Source organism: Cotesia typhae, unplaced genomic scaffold, assembly GCF_013202065.1.
Source record: "Cotesia typhae breed Kobodo isofemale line unplaced genomic scaffold, CoteBio_Ctyphae contig_48, whole genome shotgun sequence".
Classification (NCBI taxonomy): domain Eukaryota; kingdom Metazoa; phylum Arthropoda; class Insecta; order Hymenoptera; family Braconidae; genus Cotesia; species Cotesia typhae.
Window position 1 is genome coordinate 9625531 of NW_027423756.1, and position 19304 is coordinate 9644834.

Consider the following 19304-nt stretch of genomic DNA (forward strand, 5'->3'; position numbering starts at 1 on the left):
TTTCCGATTCTACGTCTTCTTGTTTTATTGTTGACTTATTTTTATCTGATAAAATTATTTTGTCAATAACAATAGTAATAAAAAAAAAAAAAAAAAAAATTAAATAAATAAAAATAAAATACTTACTTTTGCCTGAGAATACAACAAACTGATAATTACTCATTATTGCGGCTGAATTTTAGGTTAAATTACTTCTTACAGAGACAATGGGCTTAGAATAAATTATAATAATCACAACTGTCAATTACAAAACTGAATAAAAATAAAAATTAGTGTTACTAATTTTAAACGAACTTGGTCTGACGATAAACGTAACTATGGTTGCAAATAATAATCCTCAGTTGTTATAATTAAATAAAATAATGAACAATCTCTGTTAAAATCAATACATATATATGATCTCGATTGTCAACCGTTCCGTGGTTAATGTCGAATGTCTCTTTTGTTTTTTAATAGTAACAAAAAAAAAAAAGCTTTCAGCAATAGCTTGGTCTCCCTCGGTCCATCTCTTTGCGTCTCACTCTTGTATGCTACACTTCCGATTGTTCTCGACAAAGGACTGCCGATTGTCGGTAGTTATCATGCTGCTGTGTTCAATTCTATTTTTGTCTTTTTTACGATAGCCATTTATATATATATATATATATATATATATATATATATATATATATATATATATATATATAATAAAATAAAATAAAACTTTTCATTTTATGTTTAAGTTTTATCGCTCTGTAATAAAAGAATAATGAAATTTTATTGATAAAATATTATTTTTGACGACACAATGCATTCAAGTAACTTTAACCATTTTAAACAAAAATTCGATACGGATTATTATGGAGTATTAGAGTTGAACAGAGATTGCAATGATTTCGACATAAAAAAAGCGTAAATATGTTTGCAAATGTATCTAATTTTTTTTTTTTTTTCACTATTGGAGGATTACAGACAATTGAATAAAACTTTTTAATAAATTTTTTTTTGGTGGTCGTAGAAATAATTACAAGAAAAAAAAATAAGTAATAAAAAAACAAGAATAAGTATTCTGTAACAAAACATTATCTTTTAGCTTCAGACGTCTGGCAATACGTCATCAGAATCCCGGGAGAAAAAGTAAGAGGAATGAGAATATTAAAGAAGTTTTAGCTCTGGTAGCTGAGGCGTACGAAGTCCTTTCAGATCCACTCAAGCGAGCTATCCATGACCAGTACGGTGAGACGGGCCTGAAAAGAGGAATCTCAGGACCAAATGGTCATATACCACCCTATGTATTCCATGGGGAACCACAACGTACTTTAAGGTACAAAGCTTTAACCCGGCTTAGCTTTTACGACAAAACTTACCTCTTTATTGTAACTCTATAAAAAGCTGTTGGTATTTGCCCCGTAAGTTATTTTTATGCGGTGTAACGACATATTTACTCCTTTTATTGCTACATATTTTTACATGTATATACATAAGTATGAGTCTACAATACTTAACACTCAATGACATGCGATAGGTGGTAATTGATTTGCAAATATTCCAGAGATTTTTTTGGAACGCTAAATCCTTACGGTGATCTGGTTAATATTCTCAATGACCCCCAGACAATGGAAATTATTTATAAAAAATGGACAGCCAATAAACCCAAAGATGACCCTATTAAAAAATCTTTAGCATTGACATTGAAAGAGGTAATTATTGTGTGTTTATTTGTTATGATAATTAAATCAGCAGACATTTGATAATTTTTTTATTTTTGTTTTCCATTAATTAAATTTAATTTTAATTTTTTTTTTTTTAATAATTTTGTCAATAAGAAAAATCATAAAAATTTTTAAATATCTGCTTATTTCATTTTTATTTAGTTATTTTGTTTCTATTTATAATTTTTTAGATATTTTTTGGTACTTTAAAAGAAATAAAGATACAAAAACGAGTAATTGTCAATAGAGAAGAAATGAATACTGTTTTAGAAGAAAAAATTCTTCCTATATCCATAAAACCAGGTCTTCCGACAGGAACGGAAATTGTCTTTAGTGAAGAAGGTGATCAAAATCTAGATAGAATACCTGGTGAATAAATCGGTTTATTTATTTTATTAAAAATTCTTTCATAAAACAATTTTACGGTGTTACGTGCTATATATTATTACAGCGGACATAATATTTGTCACTGAAGACAGCCCGCATGAGATATTTCGGAGAGAAGGTGATAATTTGCTAATGACGGCTTCAATTTCTTTAAAAGATGCACTCGTTGGTACAGTTATTATTGTAAATACTCTAGACGATAGAATTATTCGCGTGCCGATAACTTCAATAGTCACGTACGTAAAAAAATTTCTTTTCGTTCAATAAATTATATTGTTGAAATTTTTATTTGCCATTAAAGCGCACTGAAATAAAAGAACGGAAATCTTTGATCTATTTGACTCGCTTTCATAATTTACGAGGGTCATAAAACCCCGGAAAATTTTTACTTTTTACAGGCCAGACTATCGGAAATGCATACCCAACGAAGGACTACCTCTTGTAAAGGATGTAAAAGAACGCGGTGACTTTGTAATAAATTTTAAAATCGAGTTTCCAGTTTATTTGCCGATTGCAAGTAAATATTACATTGAAAAAGCACTTGGAAAAACCACTCAGGAAAATTTAAATATTGATCACAGTAAATACTTTAATCAATTTTTGTCAGCTCCTCGATTACAAAAAAGTTTTGATGATAATATTTTAATTCGTCGGAATTTAAATTTATAAAATCTTTTTTTCTAAAAAATATCATTAGAAAAAATAATTTCTATTTTGCTATTAAAAAAAATTTTAGTTAGTTTTGAAATGTTAATTTTAATAATAAAAAAATATTGTTTTTTTCTCCTATAATAAAAAATTTACAGTATATTTTAAATATGAAAGCTAAGTTAGCTGACATTTAAAAATTTATTTTATTGAAAAATTATTTTAAAAAAAATTAAAAGAAAAAATTTCACCATGTAGAAAATTTTAAAAATTACACATGCAATTTAAAAAAAATTTTTTTTTGTTATAATTTAATAAATGAAAAAAAATAAAAAAATTAAAAACGTCAGCTAACTTTAGTATTGTGTTTTAAATTTTAATTTTTATTGATCTTAAAATTTTTATTCTCTTGCAAAATAATTTTATAGGGATTTTTATGTAGAATATTGCTCCAAAATATTAAATCCTAATTGTCATTAAAAATTCCAGCAATATTTTATACACTCATGGAGTTTTAATAAAATTTAACGAAATTATTGATAATTAATGTTAAAAAAAAATTAACAATAAAATAATTTTATAAACAATAAAAAAAGAAAATTTTAAATATTTTATCAGCACTCGGTAGAAATGAATTCTACTGTATTCACCAAAGTTTTTCAAGTGTCCATTACTACCTCAGAATTTTAACAGTTATACCTTATATTTATTATTGATAAGTACGAAATAACAACAACGAAAAGTCAATCATTTTATTAATACCTGTACTTCTATCTGTAAATACACGAACCGATATGTGTATAATAAAATCAAGTGACCCAGATCGTTTACTCAAGAGAGAGATTAAATCACGTGAATAATATCATACTTTGATTTTTACCTCATGACGTCAGTCTCCGCGAGATAAATATTTATCTAGCAATTATTAATGGAAGTATTGCTGAGAAGAGAGTGTAGTACAATATTATCTGAAAGTGGTGGTAATTATCTCGTGGGAATCATATGACTGTGATGCACGTGACTTTATTTACAGTTTACTTTATAAATTGTGAATATGTATAGGACAGTTTCCTGCCGCGGTGGTAGACCGTAAATCTAGCTTTAATCACGAGATGCGGAATCGTAATCATTAAATAATATTTATTGTAAATTTATAATGCCTTTCTTCGATAAATTATTTGTTGGGAAAAAAAATAATTGCAGAAATTTTGATGATTTACTGCCATTCAAGATCGAATTTCCTCCTCGTGATTGGTAAGAATTATAAATACACATATACAGATCTGTGCTGTCACTTTTTTTAACACAGCTTTTGTCATTCAGTCTGCTTAATTTATCTTATTATTTATCCATTAGTTTGTACAATTTGTATTGTTATATTTAGCTTTACAATACACATCTACACACTAGTGTAAGTATTTAGTTATTTATTTTTATTACTCCGAAGACTTTGTTATCTTTCGATCTCATTCATATGTTTTGCACTCAATGATTTATGTCACTACTTGTCTTCAATTTTAAATTATTTTTTTGCATAAATTTTTATTTATGCTCCTGAAAAAAATCAATGTCAAATAATTTAATGGATTATTTTTCAACCAAATTACACCTTGAAAAAAAATTAACTAAAATGTATTTTTTATTTCAGTAAGAACAAACTTAAATTTAGGCCTGATCAAATAAGAATATTATTGTTCCGTGAGTGTGAGTGGCGAGGAAGAAGATTATTGTTTGACTCAGTATCTAATAAAATAAATGGAAATACCAAGTCACATGATGACAATTCATGTCCAAGAAACGGAAATGGATTACCGCAGGAGGTAATAATTTTTTTTTACTTAATAATTATCATTAAAATGATTTTATTTATTTTGCTTTATTCAGAATGAAAAGTATCCTTGTGATAATCTGAGTCTGTTGAGCGAAATGATATTTGGCACAGTAGCGATGACATACAGAGGACCTTTGTTCAAAGTTCACACTTTTGATAATACTAAATGTATTATGTGCTGTAAAGTTTTTCCTGCTTCTGACCATTATCCTCATAAACAGATGTAATTTTTTATATTTTAATAACTTTATTTATTTTTTACTTTATTATTATTTTATATTCACTTTACAGTGGAAGATTGTCAGATGAAACGCTGGGTAGTCATGATTCTAATTCTAGTAATGGAAGTATTCGTAATAATCGTAAGTATTTTTATTGAATTATCTATTATTTAGGCTGCATTCGAAAATGCTCAATCTCTAGATACATAATTAAGAATTAAGAAACCTTGTATCTTGTTAACTACTGACATTTTTAAACATATAAGCTCACCCCGACATTACACTCATCGAAACCTTTCATTTGAGTACCTACATCATTTTTTCATATATTTATATATTTTATATATAGGTATATATGAAAAATATATAAAAAATGCATGTGGGTACTCAAATGAAAGCTCTTGACGAGTAATACCGGGATGAGCTTATATCTTTAAAAACGTCAATATTTAAAAAAGTACAATGCAATTTAACAAAAGTCATTGTTTAATAAAGCAAAATTTTAGTTATTTATATTTCACAAGTCACGGCAGTCACATAGTGACTCCAAGGTTGCTAGTTTATAATTATTCATTCAATTTAATATAATAATAATTTTTTAGTTTCATCACCGAGTTCGGGTAATTTATCAACGGGTAGCTTAAGAAAAAGTTCAACTTGTTCAAGTACTTGTAGTGGATGGGACATAGATGTTCCTTTATTGGGAAGTAAGTTGTTTGCTTACATAAATATATTAACTAAAAAAAAAAATATATATTTTTTTTATTTTAAAAAATAGGTTCGCAGTCAATAGATAGCAATTTGTCGTCAGGATTTGGTAGTTTATCAAGCCTACGTAGACGATGGCTACGAGCCATGTCGACGTCGCTAAGTATCACTGAGTCAGATGAAATATTTGGATTTCAACCATGTGGCGATACATCCGGTGATTTTAATATACGAAGACATAAAACAAGACTCGGATTGGCTATTTTGATTAAACTAACACTCGGCCAAGAGCGGTATGTATTTTTAAATGATAAATTGTTTTGTTTTACGCAGTTATTATGAATTTATTTAAATTTTTGGGCATAGGTTGATGAAAGTAAGACTTCTGGAGCACGCGGCTCAGCTTGAAGCGATGTTGAACCGATTGTGCTATGCCTGCATCCAGCCTACGAGGAGAAAAATAAATTTTGATCGCAAAGGATCGACTGTGAGACTTCACCAGACCGCATTACGGTGCACTCTCTGGTTACTGCGGTTGCTTATGACCACAGAGAACATTGGAATACCATCTATATGGCATCAAGTATTGCTTAACTCCTCTGTTTGTATGGAAATACGAGTTAATATGTTGTCCCGTAGTTTTCATCAAATGTCTATGTTATTAAATAAGATTGACACTAAATCAACCAACTTGTAAGGTTTATTCATCAGGATTGGATTGTCATTTACGATATTCATTAATATTGAGTTATTTTATGTTTTTAGCTTTCTCAGTACACTTGTAACAGCTGTTTTAACTTATCATCTTGGCTGGGTCAATACCATAATGTTATCACACGATAATACACTGGTAATCATTTTTTTTTTTTTTTAATTTATAGTTGTAAAGAGAAAGTATCAAACTGCTTGAAATTTTTTTTGTCTTGTACAATTTATAAAATATTTAAAAAAAGAGAAATATTTTTTTTTTAATCTTAGTTGATTTAAAAATTAATTTATTAAATTTTATTTTACCGAACAAAATTTTTTGATTTCAGATAGAAAACATAAAATTAAAATATCCATATAATCCACTGTGGGGTCAATTGGGTGATTTATATGGAACACTAGGTAATCCAGTTAAATTTGTCAATACAGTAATTATTGGTGACCCAGAAAAAGAAACACTTATAAATGCAATCCTAACATTTTTGTCATACTTTTTACGAAGTGCAATTGTTAAAAAAAATTATGAGGTGCGCTATTCACCTGAGGAAGAAGTACAAAAAGCTATTGAAATTTTGCAACGAAAATCAATTACCAAGAGCAGTAAACTTAAACATTCATTTAAATCAAGATCCAATGACGGTAAAAGCAACCCATTAACAACTAATTCAGAAGCTAAAAGTATTAACAAGACACGTGTTAATTTGAACATTCCAAAATTACGTAAAACCGTAAGTTTGCACAAAAATCTTAATTATTTAAAGCCGGAAACAACCAAGTTGCCGTTAAAGCTTGAATCTTGTCAAGACGATTTAGTTACTGATTACTCAACAATGTGTTCAAATGATTCCGACAAAGAAGAAACTTCAAGTTCGGTAAAAATAATAATCAGCGAAATAGAATCGCAAAATAGTACTTTAGATAAAGATAAAAATTTTCCAAGTGGATTATTATTAAGGGCTGATGATTTTGAGCAGAAAAATGATTGGAGTGATTCCGAATCCCCGACATTGGCACAAAAATTTTCATTTTTACACGATAATATTCAAGAGAGTTGTGCGTCTAATGCAACAACAGAAGTTTACTACTCTCAAGTTGAATATACTCAGCAGCAACAAGATGAAAATAAACAAAATCAAGTATTTTTTACACTTGGTGGCGAAGATAAAACACTTGGTGATAATATTCCTTCAACAGATAATTTAAATAGTCCTAATAATAATAATATTAATATTAACAATAATTGTCAATGTTCTCTTGCATTTAATCGGGTTCCGAGTACATCAGCTCAGCTACCAGAAGGTGTGTTGCGTAAAATTTTGCAAAGAAATTTTCCAGAATCATCGAAAAGTATTCAGCAAAGGCAACCAGGTACATCGTTCGGGCAGAAAGATCGTACGAATTTTCTTGGCCTTTGTCCAAAATGCAACGGTAGCGGAAGTACCAGTTACGAAAGCGGTAAGCTCTTGTTAGAAACGCCTACAAATGCTACTGAAGTACTAAGAACTTGCGGTAATTCTGTTAGTACACGTGCTGGTAGTAGCAGTAGTAATAGCAGTGGCAATGCCGGTGGAAGCAAAGAAAAAGTTACCGTCTATTCAAGAGGAATTGACTCACTTGATGAATTATTAGAAGCCAATAATGTAATTGAACTACCAATGCCAAGATCTAAAGTCATTAATGCTAACAAATCAAATAATAAATATAATTTTGAACAAGTAACCGGATTTACAGACACACTTTTGCGTAGAACCGTTACTAAAGTTATGAATAATTGTAAATTAGATTCAGGGTACACGTCAGGTCTAGTCATACAGGGATTAATTAAAAACAAGGATAAGAATGATTGTAAAGAGCGGAAAACTGATGATGAAAAAGATGAAGCGGTAGAACGGTTGGTTGATGAATTGAGAGAAGAAATGAGTATTAATACACAATTTCCAATGGTTGATCACACTATTTCCGAGTCACTTTGTGTACTTGCTGATGTTGACAATTGGCAAGTTGGACTTATATCCAATAATTCACCGATTCAAAGTCCTTTACTACCCATTGGCATGTCTGCGTTGGTTTCAAACATGCTCGAGGCTTTCGTTTATTTATGGACTAAATATAGGTCACCCGGACATGTGAGTATTAAATTTTTTTTTTTTTTTTTTTTTTTTTAAATTAATTAATTAAATAATTGATGATATTTATTAATTTTATTATTTGTTTCAGTGTTTGAATCTACTGGAAAATAAAATGCGAGAAATATGGCTGAGAAGCGAAGTACTGGCTAAGTTACTAATGACTGGAGATGTTTGTGATATGAGCTTGTCAAATTTAACGAATACTCTAGACCTTGATGCTGCCGATTTGCCACTTTTACTCGCTGTTGCTACCACTCATTCACCACAAATTGCCCAACGATTTGGGCTAATGCTTACTTAAGATTTTAATTTAGTTATAAATATTATTAATACTTTATTTCAAAGATTAAGATGAATGAATGATTAATATGAATAATTAATATTGCTGTGAAAAGATTTTTAATATTGAAATTCACTTGATGCTCTCATACATGTAGTTTCAAAAATAGTATACGTAATGTGATTATTTAAATTTATATTTATTAATTAATAATTTTATATAAACTTGACATTGTGATGGTAAATTTTTAATACTGTTGAAAAAAGTAAATATATTTTTGATCATTGTTGTATTTGTGCAATTTAAAATTTTTTTAAATCAAGATTTATTCCGGCAAAAAATTAATTGTGTGTTTATAAGCTGGTAGCTTTTTAAAAGTACACATTGATAAAAGATTTATTTAATAATAATATGTATAAATACGATAATAAACTATTTTTTACATGAGACTGTTTTGTAATTATTGTACACCCTGAATAGTTTTATTTTAGCTGTACAAATTTATAACTTTTATTAAAACGAAAACTTCAAGTAATTGTCAATTATTTTTAAACACCTAAATTTTATAATTTTTTTTTTTAACAATTATTTTTAATATGGAAATTTGTCCAGCGCCGTAAGTAAAATTTAAGTCAAGTATTAATTTATATTTATTTACTAAAATTATTATATTTAATTTGTAGAGTAACGCGATCAGAAATTCCCCATTCAATAATCACGATAAGAAATACTATTTGCGTAAATTTTAACTAAATATTTCTCAATAATTTTTTTTAATTTATAAACACATGGATTTAATCAGTTTCTAATTTTTTATCGACAGTTAGGTCATGAAGACACATGTAATTGTTGCTGTTGCTCTAATCCTCAACCAGCGTACCTCGTAAATCATAAATAAATTTTCTAATTACTACTTTTATAAACTTGTCCTAAAATATTTAATTATTCCAGAAATATGTTCAACCTTCCGTTCCAAAATCATTCAAACCCGTCCGAGTAAATAAAAAAATTAATAAAATAATTTTATTTTTAATTTAAACAACAGTAATATTAATCTTTCATCAACAGTATTATTGGTGCAACGACATACCGTTTGAAGCTGATACAACCTATAAATTGTCCTTTTTAGACGGACCAACACCAAGTGGAAATTCGGTCAAGCCGGTACTTCCAGAAGATTCTCTGACAGTTGGCGATGGAAAATTAAATGACGAAACAATTCATAAAGTAACATTAAAAATTTAGCTCATCAATTAATTAATTAATAAAAAAAATTAACAATTAATTTTTTTATCAAGCTAAGTTATTTAGGTAATTGGTCTGTGAAACGAGAAATTCCGAATGAATCAGGGCTGTGGAGAGCAGTTCAACAATGGCTAGGCAGAGGACCAATCCAAGATAATACAACAAGCAAAGATGCTTATACATGGAAGTGTATTGCACGATCTAAACCTTTCAAAGCGTCAACCAACTTACGCTGTCCTTGTGCCTCTATAGATGGTAATTGAAATAAGTAATAAAAATAAATATAATTAAAAATTCTAAAAAAAAAAAAAAAAAAAATAAACATTGACTAATATTTCTCTAATGAGTTTTTTTTTTTTTTTTTTTAATAAAGAACTAAAATAAATCATTTTTATATTTATACCTGAAGATAAAACGACCTACAAGTCAAGCTATTACGAATCAGGCTGTCGCATTTCAGTACCAGAATCTTTCAAACCAAAGAAAATATATACCAAGAGTGACGTTCCGATGGATGAAAAAACTACTTACAAGCTCAGTTATTGGCCTTACGAAACACCGTCCAAGGTATTTATTTACGCTCAATACTCTACTCGTCTTCTGCTGATAGTTAGCCTGTACGTTCTTTTTTAATTAACATCGAATTCTATTTTGTTAGGAAATCCATTCGTGGAATCAAAAAGTACAGTATCAAGTGCCATCAACACCGCTTGATGACACCACGGTTTATAACTTAAGCTATTGGCCGAATAATCAACGCATCAGAAAACCGTTCAGTCACTCTGTTAAACAGACGAAAAATTTATTGAACACTGGAGAAGGTTTTGATGAAAAAACTACTTATAAGCTCAGTTATTTCGCTTGCGGAGATAACGTTCAGAGGAAGCCAATCAGACCTGTTGCGAGACCTAGCGAATTTTCTAAAGGTCCATTGAATGATGATACTGTTTATAAGGTGATTTTATTTTTAAATTATTATTTCTTAGCTTTATAAGAAGCTGAAAAATAATTTTTAGAAATAATTTATATACTAAAGGTTTCAAATGACTCGTATATTTTAGTATAATTGATTTAATTATTAATTTACAATGAATTTAGCTGAGTTATTTGGGAAATTACGGAGTGAAACCAGAAGAACCAATCCTACCGAGCTCTTCTATAAAAAATTGGTTAGAAAGTGGACCAATGCAAAAATTAACGACACAAAAGAAAGATTTTTCATGGAAGTGCAGTGAACCTGGACCAACAGCTTCGAAACCAGAGGATAATCTCGGCTTTTCGTCTTTACCTCTTGAGTGTAATTAAAAGTCAATATAAATTGTTTTAAATTTGTTATTGAATAAAAATGAATGAATCAAATTTCGTCTAGGTTGCACTACGCATAAATTATCATACTGTCCCAACGATCTTCAAGGGTTGATAAAAAGCAAGTCATTCAAGCCCCCCACAGACAATAGGTACCGACCGCCTGATATTCCTTTTGAAGAAGCTACAACTATGCGACTGAGTTATCAGCCCGTGGATTGCTTACCGCGCGAAAAACCGTGGGCTCAGAGGATTGAGTATCACCCACCGCTCACACTTATGGAAGACAATACCATTTACAACCAAAGGTGCTTTTTTACTACAATAACAATGATTAGATTTATTATTATTCAAAGTTATTCATATTGTAATGAAGTGATAAATTGTTCAATAATCCTTTTTTATTTATTTTTTTTTGCTGGAAAAATAATGTCTTAAAAATGAATTGAACTTTCAGTTACATTCCTCCGGGTACTTTGGAGGCATTGCCGTGTGACCAACCCTGTCCTCAATTGCTGTCAGACATGGGTCAAGGTAAAATTTAAAAAATTTATTCGTGAACGCCTGATCGGCTGTTATTTTTCAAATTATCTGATTGTTTAAATAATTACAGATACGTGTAATGCATATCCACAAAGTTATTGTATAGCAGGTAAATAATTTTTGCTTGAAAGATAAAAAAAAAAAAGGAATTGTAAGATACATAATTATAATTATTATTAAAAATTTTTTGTTTCAAAATGTTCCTCGTGAAGGCAATGAAATTTATTTTTCAAATATTTAGTGTTATTTATTAGCACTTAATATTTTATATTTTAATAATTGACATTTTTTATGACAAATAAAATTTTAATGAATTGGAAAAAAATAAATAAAATGAGCGATTTTGAGAGAAAGCAAGGCGAACATTGGATATTTAACGGTCTTAAAAGCATTTCGTAACAAAGGGTGAAAAAAATAATGCAAAAAGAATGAGTCTTTGAGCAAATCGAATTGCGATGAGGCGGCAGACTTTAAGTTGCTAAACTATATATTATTATCGGAGGATCAGTGCAGAAAAAAATATAAATATAAATACTATGGAAGTACAATCAGTCGCCCTGGGTGAATATCAAAGATCCCGAAGATCAGTCATTTATGTCAGCTTCTGAATTCCATGGATCCACATTTACGAAGGCCATGTGAAAGTAACGGTCGCTTCCTCACACTTAGCTCAATTCCCCTGGTGCAAGTATCTTCAGCATCACATCGTCTTTACTGTTACGAAATATCATTACATATATTACGAGCAAGCCGACGACGACTATTACGGTGTGACCAAGTGTACTGAACCTTTGTGGAAAGGTGGATATGATTTATATATATGGTACTCGATTATGAGACCATTTAATGGGGCTTCAGATTATTCTTGTATCATCACTGTTACTGAGTTAATTAATTCTATCGATATGTCTTCACATTATTTCCATAATTTATTTGCTGTTAATACTTAACACTTGTACATGACAAAAAATAAATCATTTTTAAATTATTGTAAAAATAAATTTACTTTTAATTACCTTAATAAATTTAATTCGTTTATATTTTAATTTTTTCTATAAATTTAAATGAAATTTAAAGAAGAATTGTTAAATGAACTGAATAAAAATAAAAGATTGTCTATAAAAATTGATTTAAATATTTTTATATATAAAAATGATTAATTGAATAAAAATTTTTTTTTTCTGAAAAATTTTAAGATTAAGAAATTATTTTATTGTACTTTTATTTATTAAGCAATTTTATCATAAGTATAAATAAATCGATTAAGTGTGAAATAAATTTATGTAATAAACATATTATGTACTTATTTATTTAAAAATTTTTAATGTCAAATCTTTAATGACTTGTAATAAAATTAGTTATGATAAAAAACAAATTATGGAAAGAATAACTGAGTAGACGAAATTGTGCCGGAAAATAAGATGGTTGATAAATAAATTACCTAACATATGTTTAAAACATCAATAGAATAATCGTCGACATGAATCAGTAATGACTACGCAATACATTATATTATTTATAAATAAATAAATATAAAAAAAGTATATGAGAAAAAAAAATCAAATAAAGATAAATAGCTTGAGAGAAATTTATGTACTTATGTCATGTACAATTTTTAATGATTAATCTCTATGTCTGGAATTAAATTTCATAATTTGTGTGTACACGTTTAATTAGCATCATTAGGATTATTTAAATTTATATTTATAATACACCGGTAAAAGTTAATTAATATTGCTATTTAAACAAGTAAAAGAAAGTGACCTTTAATTATCTGTAATAGAATATAGGATAGATACGGACAGTTGATAAAACTGAAAGCTCGTACACTTAATTGATGCTGATGAGACAATATAAATAAATGTAATAGAAATTATATATTGTAAATTATAAAAAAGTATGAGTGACGTTGAACGAGACATTTGATTGACGAGGAATTCGCATGATGCGCTTTAAGGTAGAGATACTAAATATTGCAAGTATGCGTCGGAGTAAATATAGTAAGGATTAAAGACTTGCTGCTGCTGTTGGAAGTGATGCTGCCGTAAATTACAGAGGCGTTTATTCTTTTATTACAACTTATATAGCTAAAATTATTCATACCTGCAATGAGAATGCAAGTGTCCTATGTCTTGTAGGGATGGGAGAAGAGCATACACATAGGCGTCGACCTGTGTGTAATCCACATACATTTACCTTCATAATTCATGGATCTTCCGAAGAAGGGATAAAGTGAGAGTAAGTATAAAAGGTGATTTCTTTCCTGTTCAAAAACACAGTTCAGTGTTGCTTCTTCGCAGTTCGCTGATTATTTTTTAATCCAAAACCGATCTTTCGTACCAATACTTGGTTTTATTTATTTATTTACCGACAACTCACGGTATTTTTAGTATTTATTTTTGTGAGTTTTGAGCTTTCAGGATACACTATGAGATTCTTCGTAAGTTACGCTTCATTTCATTTGATAAATTTTATTTTATTACATTACTTGCACTCAAAACTTGAGAGTTTCAAATTAAAATAAATTTGACTATAAAAAATCTGATTTTATTTTTTTAAATAATTAATTAAAAAATTTATAATTAATTCATTAGTTAAAGTAATTTTTTTCAGATAATAAAATTAATTCTTAATACCGGTTTATTATCAAATAATTATTTTAATTGAAATATTAATAATGTCATAGAAAAATCATCGATGTAATAAACTTAATAGTTTATATAAATTATTTAATTTATATAAATTAAAGAACAAATCAATAATTAAAATAGTAAAAGAAAGTGAGAGTTGATGCTTGAAGATAAAAAATGTTTGACGAAAAAAATAGAAAAAATGAAATAAAAAACAATAGAATGTAAAGCAACAAAAGATTGACTAGTGATTAACTGAGATGGTTACGCTTGATAACTTTATCCATTTCTCCATTTAATTATTAAATCACATTTAATATAAATTTGAATAAAGCTCTCATTGATTTATCTCGATGTCGATCTTTATCTAAATGTTTTTGCGGCAACACCGTAACATTTGTAATTAGATAAAGACTCTACTACACGTCTCGGTGTTTTAACATTCGAGCTAATAAATATTTCAGCAAATAAAAGGGGATGGGTTTCAAATACGATCATTTAAATATATGTATATATGGCTATGGGCTGATGGGTTAGCAGGTCACGAGTTAAATGACCCAGGTTGGCATTTAGTTTTCACTTTCACTCATCTCCGGTGTGGCCTGCTGAGATTAATACCATACCTTGCACTACCCAAACTAAACCGGGAAGTCATAGTAGGAGGTTGCGAGTCATCGCAGAGCATTTATAATGCCATAGACTTTTTATATTCCATTCCGTTATATTGCATCGCGTTACATAATTTTATCTCATACTGCTGTAATGTAGTGTACCGGGTAGTTGGGCTTTCCCAAACTCCATTATTGCTGTTTCTTCATCTTCATCTTCAATTATTATCAGTTTCAATATTTATTACCGATAAATTATATTTTTTAAATCCATTTGATATTATCGAGGATAACTTTCATTTTTTTAATCTTCTTAAAGCGTTTAAACTTTCATTTATTTTTATTGCTTTGAATTTATATTGATAATAAATTCAAGTGAAGTATATTGTAATTAAAAATATAATGATGATTATTTAATGTGTAAATTTTTTTATTTTAATTTAGGTTTTATTGGTGGTCGCTGGTACTGCACTCGCCCAAAATCAATATCAGGGCCGCCAGCAACAATACCAAGATGATGATCAACAAAGACCGCAAAACAATGACAGGCAATTCAGCACAACAACGTTTATTCCAATCTTGCAGTGGAATAAAGAGCAGGAACATGATGGAACATACCGAGCAAGGTAAAAGTCAATGGGAGTGTTAACTTTTTCTTCGTCTTCTTATTACCACTCCCTTAACTTGTTATTTAAAAGTAAAGAAGATCCTTGAACTATAGTTTTAATGATCCCAATCTTGGTACATAGATGATACACGTATTACTGGTCGTTTACTTTATCTATCGATGTGTATTACATCATATAAAACAGCACACTATTAACTTAGTACTTTCTTATCTAATTTACTTAGCTACGAGACTGGCAACAATATAATCTCTGAAGAGAGTGGATACATCAAGAGTTCAGGCGAGGGTGAAGACAAGATCGAATCACTGGTACAAATGGGAAGCTACTCTTACACAAGCCCTGAAGGTCAATTAATTTCTGTGCATTACACTGCTGATGAAACTGGATTCCATCCTATTGGTGATCATATTCCAACACCACCACCAGTCAGCGAAGAAATCCAAAAAGGACTGGATCTTATTTACGCTGGGATTAGAAAGCAACAGGTTACTGTTGATTGATTCATTCATTTTAGATTTATTGATAGTGATTTGCTAATTTTTTTTTTTTTTTTTGGTTTTACAGGAAGAGTCAGCTCATGAACAACAGTTGAAACAACAACAACCTTACAACCAACAGATCGACAGACACGAAGACAACAAAAATACCGTCTATAAAGAATTAATTAAAGAGTAAATTTAAAATAATTGATTTGTTTTAATAAATAAAACGTGAAATGAAGACTACGATAGTGGACTGTCAACTCAATTTCAATAAATATTTTTTTTTATATGTTTTAACGTGTTTTTCATTCATCGATCGAGATGATAGTACTGAATGATTCTCTGTATTTTACTTTTATTACTATTATTTTGTACTTTATCATGTAAATGTATTTTTTATAGAGATAAACTGAATTTTATAAAATAAATATATATATATATATATATATATATATATATATATATATATATATATATATATATATATATATATATATATATATATATACATATTAAATTTTTGAATAATTATTTTTAGTTTTAAGTAATGCAGAATTTTCTGAATTGATCTACCTGTTTATCAAGAATAATCACATTTTATCGAACTTTGTTTACATGCTCATAGCTTTCGAATAAAAATAAAAATTTTATAAATATTTAGTTACTTACGATTTTACTGCTTTCGTAATTAACTATTGAACTCACCATAATTATTGTAATGGATGTTTTTTTCAGCTGTCTTGAATATCAACTACAAAAAAAAATTTATCTAATTGAATAATTTATAAAAAAAAAATATATCAATCAATATTCCTTGTACTTACCAAATTATCTCACTATTACTTTTATGTTAATTAAATACCACTAATTAAAACTTTTTCACCAAATGCTTAATTTTTATAGATATATTTTTCTATTAAAAAATCTTAACTCAGATTTTTTTTAAAAAAAAAATTCAATTAATTTCACCAGATTAATTATTAAGAAAAAAAATCAACATACACATTCGATCACTTTATATATTTTGATTACGTTTTTTTTTTTTTTAAGCACAAAGAAAGTCACTGAGTTTAACTATAATATAAAAAAACAAAGCAAATCGAAACGAAGTTAAATTTCCGTAAAAGAACTAAACAGCATGCAAGCGAATATCATGTGTAGAATAAAAAACAAAGACCCGAGAATAGAACTCTAAGAACAGTCGAGCTAGCCAATTCTAAGAATTTAACTAGCGGCTGGCACCGGCTTTTACTTCAAACTTCATTTGAGTAAAGACAAAGAACGTAGATGACAATTTTCACAGTAACTAGGTTTTGAATAAAAAATAACTAGATGGCTCTAGTAATTTTTTTTATAGTATAGTCAGCTGTCAATTTTAATAATTGTTTTAACAAATTAATTACAATAAAAAAATGCTTCTAAAAATTTTCACTTGTAATTTTTATTAATTTTCACATGTGAAATTTTTTAATAATTTAATTGCTATAAAATTCCAAAAAAATTTTAATATCTGTCAACTTCAGTGTTATTTTTTTTTTTTTTATTGTAGTTTAGCTGTAACTGAAAAATTCGAAAATTGACCAATCCCGTTGTAAATAATTTTACGCGGGAGATATTGACCAATAGAAAAATTTTGGTGTTTAACGGACTGCGAAAATTACCCACAAAGCATCACTCGCTCTCAAAACTGCGCCATAATAGCATCTCACAGTAATTGCTCCATTTATCTATAACATTCTTTTCCGGGTTATTTTATACTTAAAAATAATAATTATTTCATTTTAAATAATTAATTTTTTTATTAAAATTTAATTAAATAAAAAATATATCGGTAGTCGAATAAATTTGACTTAAAATTAGTATTTTGATCTAAATAATTAAAGAGTTGTGTAAAAAAAAATTAAATTTAATATTTTTTTTTTTTTGCCGGAAAGTATAAGCAGGGATTTCGGGCTCCTGGTCGTCGTAAGTGTAGCTTCCTGGTGAATAAAATTAAATAATATAATTTTCTTGAAATTGAGTGATGCGAATAAGTTTGTGTATAAGTGTATAAGTGTCTAGAACAAAGCTCGGAAATATTGCGTAAATAAATCGCTTCTTCATTCAAAATCATGAACGAGTTTTAGATTAATTCAATACGATATTAAATTGTTATAAAAAAATATAAATCGAAGTAAGTTTCGTACTAGTGAATGATCGTCTAAAATATTCGGGAGATGTGGGTGAGGTCCATTGTGTTGTGTAGTGTTTTCCGTCATCGAAGCTCGCTGCGTTTCCAAGGCGCCCAGCCGGTGTACATCACCGAACCGATCGAGTGTTGTTGTTCTACCTCTTCGCCATTTCTTCTCCCCGACCCTATTCTAAATCGATTAAAAAAAGGGTTTTTCAATAGTACACAGATAAATAAATAGATTCTAAATGACACTGAAGTTGAGAGACGTCTGATAATTTTTAGAATTTTTCTAACAAACAAATTATAGCAAGAAAATTTTATTCAAAAATTTCATCTTTAGAAGCTCTTAAAAATTTTAAATGACATTTTTATAAATAATTTTCTATGCCTAGTTCATTTTTCAAGAAAAATCAAAAAATTGTCAAGTGTCTGCTAACTTCAGCCTCATAATTCTAAATTAATATTTAAAACAGTAAAGTCGTGATTTCAATGAATTCATTCGTGATATTTATTATTGAAAAAAAAAAAAAAATTAATGTTAGATTTTTATTATAAAGATTAGTGCTTTATTTAATACAGTTTTTATTTCCATCAGTAGAAATTAGTGATTGGTAAGTCAATTTTTATTTTTTTATCCACTATTTTATTTATAATGTTAAATGCTAATTTTTTTTATTATTATTTAGTGTTGGTTGCTTCAAAATCATGAATGAACATCTTGAAATTATCGTCATCTCTTCAGCGACTAGATAACTTCAATGCTGCTACGAGAAAGCTCCCATACGTCTTTACTATCAGAGGCCAGCGATCGGTAAGTCGAGTTTCTTTCTTCTATTCTTTCATTTACCATCAATGTACTCATTACCGAACCACCAATTTCTGAATTATCAGGTTTCAATAATCATATAATTGATCCATTTATGCATTTAATAATTGCTTATGCACCTATACATTGTAATATTACTTTCATTTAATTGAAAGTAGAAATCAGTAAAAGTGATCACAATTCCTGAATATTTTATTATCTTAAACTAAATAGTAATCTGAGGTGTCGAGTTTACTGAAAAATAAAAACAGTTTATTATT

At 28.4% G+C, this 19304-nt stretch overlaps 4 protein-coding genes and 1 long non-coding RNA gene across 8 annotated transcripts in view; all 5 read left to right on the top strand.

Moving 5' to 3' along the window:
- The first annotated feature begins 787 nt into the window (after nt 1-787).
- LOC141529840 (dnaJ homolog subfamily B member 13) lies at nt 788-2747 on the top strand. Its single transcript, XM_074246556.1, has 6 exons — nt 788-891; nt 1073-1303; nt 1532-1679; nt 1883-2060; nt 2143-2314; nt 2477-2747. The coding sequence occupies exons 1-6, from the start codon at nt 788-790 to the stop codon at nt 2745-2747; spliced, it is 1104 nt and encodes a 367-aa protein (XP_074102657.1).
- Nucleotides 2748-3488: 741 nt separating this feature from the next.
- LOC141530003 (folliculin-interacting protein 1) lies at nt 3489-8991 on the top strand. 4 transcript variants are annotated; one of them, XM_074246831.1, is made up of 11 exons: nt 3489-3980; nt 4083-4137; nt 4375-4546; nt 4611-4780; nt 4849-4919; nt 5381-5485; nt 5557-5779; nt 5853-6179; nt 6252-6336; nt 6524-8320; nt 8412-8991. In XM_074246831.1, exons 1-11 carry the CDS (start codon nt 3938-3940, stop codon nt 8622-8624), a joined length of 3261 nt encoding a protein of 1086 aa, XP_074102932.1. In that variant the 5' UTR covers nt 3489-3937; the 3' UTR covers nt 8625-8991. The 4 variants fall into 4 exon arrangements, with proteins under 4 accessions (XP_074102932.1, XP_074102930.1, XP_074102931.1 ...); XM_074246829.1 differs by having other exon boundaries at nt 4111-4137; XM_074246830.1 differs by lacking the exon at nt 4083-4137 and having other exon boundaries at nt 3490-3980.
- A 208-nt stretch (nt 8992-9199) lies between these two features.
- LOC141529841 (uncharacterized) lies at nt 9200-11900 on the top strand. The gene is made up of 12 exons (XM_074246557.1): nt 9200-9219; nt 9287-9341; nt 9427-9486; nt 9555-9599; nt 9672-9830; nt 9902-10103; nt 10258-10415; nt 10507-10803; nt 10947-11145; nt 11218-11461; nt 11611-11687; nt 11767-11900. The coding sequence occupies exons 1-12, from the start codon at nt 9200-9202 to the stop codon at nt 11811-11813; spliced, it is 1563 nt and encodes a 520-aa protein (XP_074102658.1). The 3' UTR covers nt 11814-11900.
- A 2100-nt stretch (nt 11901-14000) lies between these two features.
- On the top strand, nt 14001-16356 carry Cpr49ah (cuticular protein 49Ah). The gene is made up of 4 exons (XM_074246853.1): nt 14001-14136; nt 15379-15560; nt 15787-16048; nt 16128-16356. The coding sequence occupies exons 1-4, from the start codon at nt 14125-14127 to the stop codon at nt 16236-16238; spliced, it is 567 nt and encodes a 188-aa protein (XP_074102954.1). The 5' UTR covers nt 14001-14124; the 3' UTR covers nt 16239-16356.
- Nucleotides 16357-18697: 2341 nt separating this feature from the next.
- LOC141530024 (uncharacterized) overlaps nt 18698-19304 on the top strand; it is a 33282-nt gene continuing 32675 nt past the window's right edge. Inside the window, exons 1-2 of the long non-coding RNA XR_012479692.1 lie at nt 18698-18829; nt 18905-19029. This is a non-coding gene — a long non-coding RNA (uncharacterized LOC141530024). The remainder of the gene's footprint in view (nt 18830-18904; nt 19030-19304) is intronic.

Excerpts from the sequence above, each read along its gene's own strand:
- LOC141529840 (XM_074246556.1), top strand. The coding sequence starts at position 788 with ATGCATTCAAGTAACTTTAACCATTTTAAACAAAAATTCGATACGGAT. Across the intron at positions 1,304-1,531 it reads GAACCACAACGTACTTTAAG|AGATTTTTTTGGAACGCTAA; the intron begins GTACAAAGCTTT and ends CAAATATTCCAG. Across the intron at positions 1,680-1,882 it reads TAGCATTGACATTGAAAGAG|ATATTTTTTGGTACTTTAAA; the intron begins GTAATTATTGTG and ends ATAATTTTTTAG.
- LOC141530003 (XM_074246829.1), top strand. The coding sequence starts at position 3,883 with ATGCCTTTCTTCGATAAATTATTTGTTGGGAAAAAAAATAATTGCAGA. Across the intron at positions 3,981-4,110 it reads GAATTTCCTCCTCGTGATTG|CTTTACAATACACATCTACA; the intron begins GTAAGAATTATA and ends TGTTATATTTAG. Across the intron at positions 5,486-5,556 it reads AGATGTTCCTTTATTGGGAA|GTTCGCAGTCAATAGATAGC; the intron begins GTAAGTTGTTTG and ends TTTAAAAAATAG.
- LOC141529841 (XM_074246557.1), top strand. The coding sequence starts at position 9,200 with ATGGAAATTTGTCCAGCGCC. Across the intron at positions 9,487-9,554 it reads ATCCTCAACCAGCGTACCTC|AAATATGTTCAACCTTCCGT; the intron begins GTAAATCATAAA and ends TAATTATTCCAG. Across the intron at positions 9,600-9,671 it reads AATCATTCAAACCCGTCCGA|TATTATTGGTGCAACGACAT; the intron begins GTAAATAAAAAA and ends TTTCATCAACAG.
- Cpr49ah (XM_074246853.1), top strand. Across the intron at positions 15,561-15,786 it reads GATGGAACATACCGAGCAAG|CTACGAGACTGGCAACAATA; the intron begins GTAAAAGTCAAT and ends TAATTTACTTAG. Across the intron at positions 16,049-16,127 it reads CTGGGATTAGAAAGCAACAG|GAAGAGTCAGCTCATGAACA; the intron begins GTTACTGTTGAT and ends TTGGTTTTACAG.